Source organism: Rhinopithecus bieti, unplaced genomic scaffold, assembly GCF_001698545.2.
Source record: "Rhinopithecus bieti isolate Rb0 unplaced genomic scaffold, ASM169854v2 scaffold_15769, whole genome shotgun sequence".
Taxonomy (NCBI): Eukaryota; Metazoa; Chordata; class Mammalia; order Primates; family Cercopithecidae; genus Rhinopithecus; species Rhinopithecus bieti.
In genome coordinates this window covers 3,291,537-3,297,754 of record NW_016809129.1, presented here as the reverse complement: position 1 = coordinate 3,297,754, position 6,218 = coordinate 3,291,537, and the positions used below count along the sequence as shown (strand labels likewise).

Sequence of the window (6,218 nt, the reverse complement as noted above, 5' to 3'; positions counted from 1 at the left end):
CACATCACTACCACGCAACAATGTGGTAGAATTAGTATTAATATCAGTGGTTCCATACTCTTCTACATGACATTTAATAAAGCAAAGTTCTGCTGTTGGTAAAAAGTCCAGCAGATGAGATAGGACAGGAATCTCATCTTTGACCAAGAAATCAACTTGAAAGTATAGATTCAGTATAGATTACTACAGATTCAGAAATATTGCAAATCAATTTAAGATTCAAGCATGTAAGTCCACACAGTAGGTCTCTTTTATAGATATGGGTCTGAATACAGTTCGCATGCAAATCAATTTTATACACACTCATAAAAATGGCTGTCTAATTACAGGGTACCGACTCCAGTGCACAACATCTAAGAACTAGCATAAGAATGCAGGGGCTAATTACTCTCCAGGATATGAAAAGGCTCGGAGGGCCTGGCAATCTAATTCCTTCCCAGGAAAATACGCAGTAGTGGGTGTCTAGAAGCTAAAACACTCTTAGATTTCACATTTCTTTTATACTGCTAAATATTTGCCAATTTATCTTTTATAATTAGATGTATTTCAAAAGCTTATAAATTCTAGTAATTAAAAATGATACAAGCCAGTTGAAAAAAACTCAGCAGCAGAAGGGCAGGAGAAATCAGCTAACAAGAACACCATGCTGGGTCAGGACCCTCTGAAGTTTCTATTTTCTTTCTTCCACTGATTTATTTTTGTGTATTTTTAAGTGAATGGGTTCAATATTTCTAGTTTTATGAGTAATTATTTATGTTTAAAAAAGAAAACATATAGGCATTCATTTTGGCTATTTTATTGCGATGCATAGCTAATGATACGTCATTTATCATTAGCTGTTATCTGACGTACCAAACATAAACAAACAGTGAGGCAGGCTCAAGGCTCTCACCCATTCTGGAAAATAGAGGAACACGACGATAACCTGCAAAAGGAATTGTATCTAATTAGACCAATAACCAATTAATCAGTGGTGGCCCCAACAGCCTTGCTGAGAAACAGGAGCTCTTTACTAAGCATACATTAAAAACCATGACTATAGAGTTATATTCCCATCTGGTATATTAATCTTCCACAAAAATTAAATATTTGCATTTTCTATTCTGACTTCCTAACTGCCCAACACTGAGCACACAACTCATACTTCTCCTTCTGCAAAGTGCAGCATGATCCAAAATTAGCCACCACCCTTCTGCTTCAGGAAGACCCTGTTTCCTAGGCACATCTCAGATGCTGTTAGAAAAGTAAGCATATTGAGACGAGGTAATTGGGAGCACAGTGTAAATCACCCTGGAAAGGTGACTCTGCAACATAAAGGCAGTCAGCCCTGAAAAGGGGTCAGGAAAGGATAGTCTCAGGCTCCCAATCTCTTCTCCTCAGGCAGGAAGAATGAGTCACTGCTTCTCCCTTCTGGTTGCCACCCATCATCATTTCTTTATGGTAGTCATGACTACCCTTCACTGAAACAGAAGAACTATGATGCATGTAAAGAAATGCTTATACATGCCAAGTTTGTCTAATTAGCCTTCCTGTCAGTCCCACACTCCCACCCCACCTTCCACATGAGAACACATTTTTATAATTCCACAGAGAATAAATATGTGTCAATACATAAAATTTCCTTTACATCCTACTTTATGATAGAGCTATTTGGTATGTCCAAATGTGTCTTTGATATACACAAGTTATATTTAAATGCTGGTACAATCATCTAACTTTTAGGGACATTACCTTTGTTCATGCACAGAAGTGGCAAAGTATATTGCCCGAGAAATTCATTTCCTGCTATTAAACCTTGACTTTCAACAACAAAACGTATCAATGCCAATTCTGGGACATGAATAATAAATGTGAATGTTTCATTCCATCTTGGACTAAAAGCTGAAATATGAAAAAAGAAGATACAAAGAATAATAGATACCATATCTAGGAAAAAATAGATAACACTTGTTCTCCAAACTTTTTCTTTTCAATCCTTTAACAATAGTAATATCTTATGTTTGGAGCACATAGGTTTTTAACATACTTAGTGTGAGAGGAATAATAACCAGACAATACTGAGTGTTCACTATTGCTGGGCAATGTTCTAAGAATGGATCAACTCAATTAATCCTGATAACCACCCCATCCTGATGGGATGGGAAAACTGAGCCACAAAGATATTACCTTATTTCCTAAAAGTTTCACATATGTGGCCATTAAGTGGCAGATCAGGAATTCAAAAACAGGGAGTCTGACTTCAGAGCAAAAGCTTTTAATCATTATGCAATATGACTGATGTACTTAGGCAATTCTTTAGCAAATAAATTGAGAAATGAAGAAAATTAAGTAACATCATTTTTCTGTACTAACTCCTTGATATGGTTAAGCTTTGTGCCCTCACCCAAATCTCATCTTGAATTGTAATCCCCAGGCGTTTAGGAAGACATCTGGTGACTATGATTGAATTATAGGGGCGGTTTCTCCCATGCTGTTCTCATGATAGAGAGTGAGTACTCATGAGATCTGATGGTTTCATAAGGCAGTATTCCCCACTCTTGCTAGCAATCTCCTGCTGCCCCATGAAAAGATCCAAATTTGTTTCCCCTTCACCTTCCGCCATGATTGTAAGTTTCCTGAGGCCTCCTCAGCCATGGGGAACCGTGAGTCAATTAAACCTCTTTCCTTTGTAAGTTATCCAGTCTCCGGTAGTATCTTTAGAGCAATGTGAAAATGGACTAATACAGTCAGTCTTATTATGGGAAGAGTTCCATATATAGTTGTTAGACTGAAAGCTAGGTAACAAACTAAAGCCAACTCTTGATCCTTCTTCAGACTAAGTGCTCCTTTCAAAGTCCAAAGTTGATGAATTTCAATCTCTAGGAAAATAAATCATCCCAAACAACCAATTTCTTACCAAGCAAGAAATCCACCTTGTGTCACAGTATGACCCAAATCATCCAAAAAGTAAAGCGTAATTTAACAGAATCAAGAAATTCACGTTCAAATTAAATAGAAATTCTACTTAATAAAGACTCAAAGGTTTGGAGAAGAATTATGTGTATTATTTTTCATTTACAAAGGCAATGCTACACTTGCTATGACAATAGCTTTTGTTCTTTGACTTGCATTTCCAGAAGCATTGATGAATTTCTAATTATACTATATCTATATTTTCTGTGGTCACAAGAGCACGTTTACCACATAGCAACCCAGGGTGCAGCCTATACCCACCGAAATAGTAAACAAATTGGCTCATGATGGAATAATGATCACATTACCTTGACCTAAGAAAAGAAATAATTTCTCTTCTTAGGGGTACAGAGGCAAGTTTAGAGTCAATTCTTTATAGACACTGCAAAACATCTCACAGAAGTGTTTATACTGATTTCTTCTTCCTCCAATCCTACTTCATTACACATGTGCCTCTGCCTCCCTTCCATCCTCCTCCTGTATCTATCTCTGTCACACATACATGCACATACACACACACACACATACACAATAATATGGATTAATTATAAGAGAATGCCCTCACTTTTAGTTGTCAACATAAGAAAAAAGTAAACCAGGATACCGAATTTGATAGTGATGAAAATAGTTCTCCCAGACATGACCAAAACTGAAGAATTACTTCCACATTTTATCCAAATGTTATCCTTTTCCTCCCAGACTCTCATGTCTAGCTAAATCGTCTTAAAATTCTTCTTGTCCAGCCATCTGGACGTTGACTTCTGCACAGTATTTCTCACTTACACCCCCCATTCCTTCCCTACTGCCATAGCCTCCTTTGCACCATGACTTTTATATCCTCTAACCACTGAAATTTTATCCTGACTCTACTTTGTATTTCTCATTTCCCTCTCATATACTTCTTCTCAAATCTGCAGGAAAAAAACCTAACACTCAACTCTGTTATAGCCCTATTTAAAAGTCTGAATTTTATCCATTTTCTAGAAAAAAGAAAGTTCCTGACACCTTAGCAAGGCTTTTGAAATTTTCCATGACCATCCCTAAATAACTTTCTCATTTTCTCTCTCACTAATCTTTCTTAAGCACCCTATATTCCACCCATCGTGAGTTTCTTGGCTTTTCTCTAGCATGTTTAAATTGTGTTTTCTTCATATTTTAGGACTCATGTGTTCTGTCTCTGGTATGTTTAAATTGTATTTTCTTCATATTTTAGGACTTATATTATGGCTTCTGCCTTAAATGTCCTTTTCCCCAAACTCTAAAAAATTCTACTCATTCTCCAAGAACCATCTCCAGAAGTGCCCCCTTCCAGTACAAATCTTTGTACTCTCCTTGAAGCACTAATGACTCTAAATCATAATTATTTTACTTACAGCTCATCTTTCACACTGAACTATAAACTATCTATAGAATAGTTAATTGGTCCATATATAAGAATTCATTTAATAAACAGATTTCGTCTTTTACTACTTAGCACAAGGCTTTTAGCATAGCAGAGGCTTAGTAATGTTTGATGAACCAAATTGAATTTCTGAAAGGCCATTCCCGTAAAATCCAAGGATGTAATACAAATTCTAGAATCATAGTATTATAAGGGGTGCATTGAATAAATTAAGTTTCTAAGCATTTTGTGATGAAGATTCAAGTAGAGGATGGAGGGAACAAGAGATAGATTATTATAAGCTTCATGACATCAGCAGTTACTATCTCTGGACACAGCCATAGCAATGTGCCTTCAACTCTAAAGAGTGTCAAATGAGGCAGGAAGTCATCATCAATATCCGTTCCCATTGATAACACAGGATAAGGCAATAAAATCTTCCCAAATCTTTTTCCATGATTTTCGCTCTAGAAGCCACACTGGAAGTATTCAGGGGAGTGCCGAGGAGGCAGACTATGGGCATTGTTAGAAATTATTATCCAAGAAGAAAAAGAAAAAGAAAACTGTGCCTGCTCCTCTGTCAGTACCATTTGGCCTGAAGCATATTTCTAGACTCTGGAATGAAGTCCACTTTGCTTTGAGAATATCCCTTGAAGAAGATTCCAGACTCAAGAATCAGTTCCAATGTCTCCTTCAAGGTGACCCTGACCAGGGGTCAATCCCAGGAACCCATCCTTTTCTAATTTCCTTAGTCATTTCAACCTCAGAGAAGAAATGGCAATGCCAGTACTATACTGTGTAAGATGTCATAGCATGCCAGAATGATGAAAATCTTACCAAAGTTATTTCCTTTCATTCTTCACTTCCCTTGTGGCAAAAATGACTGAATTATCCAAATATTCTATCAGTAGGTTTCTACGGCATCCGTAGCCTGATTCAGAAGCCATAGACTTTTAATCTAAAATAATTCAAATAATTCATTATAAAAATATATAATATGCTGTGTCAAAAATCACAAATTTTTGATTTAACACAAAGGCTAGAAGCTAAGTAGATCTGAGGCTGTCAAAATGCCTTCTTAGTTCAGTGACATGAGGGAAAACAAAAAGGAGGTAAATTTTTTTAAGCAATAATTTTTCAGGTCAGATACATTTCTGTATTCATAATTTGAAAATACAGCTAAACAACCTAATCATTATAAAAGTGCTTTTGCTGCATATAACATTTTGCTAATTTTGGACATAATGGAAAACCCTTGTCTTATGAATAATAGATATGTATAAAAACTCTATCAACATATAATTTGTAAGCTTTCCAACAAGAAGGCTAATGGAAGTTCAATACAGTATATTAGGAGCTCACCATTTTTTTTAATTACACGAGTCTGCTGCTTCATTTGATCATTTGGAACACCAAAAACTTCTATAATTACTAATGTATCACCTTTGTTAGATGATGAATGAGTAAGAGGCAACTGGATACCACTGATGAGCTGCACAAATATATATGAATATAAGAATTTAGCAAGATATTAAGTTGCATCACCATTTATTTCAAAATTGAATTATGTATTACAAAAAGTTGAAGGACCCTAAGTCAGTTCCCACAAAGATTGAAAGTGGAATATGATACAAATTTTAAAATTTAAGTCTTTTATCCTCAGTTATCAGTAGATAAACACCAAGAATATGTACAAAATTATAGTGAAGTCCACAATGTCCACAATTTTCAATTTATTAACATATTTTTGTTTTAAAATCATTTGTTATGATCATATTTTAGGGAATTCAGGTTGAGTTACTCTGATAACATGTACTATTTTGAATTCATATATATATATATATATATATGCTGGAAAAATTAAAAGTTATATAAATATTACTTT

The 6,218-nt window shown here is 35.4% G+C and overlaps 1 protein-coding gene across 1 annotated transcript in view; it reads right to left on the bottom strand.

The window, feature by feature from the left end:
• Positions 1–780: 780 nt before the first annotated feature.
• The window catches only part of PLCZ1 (phospholipase C zeta 1), a 54,872-nt gene continuing 49,434 nt past the window's right edge, over positions 781–6,218 (bottom strand). The window contains 3 exon segments of the mRNA XM_017888604.1: positions 781–925; positions 1,732–1,881; positions 5,696–5,825. Of these exon segments, the coding sequence (XP_017744093.1) occupies positions 840–925; positions 1,732–1,881; positions 5,696–5,825 (366 nt within the window). The 3' untranslated portion in view covers positions 781–839.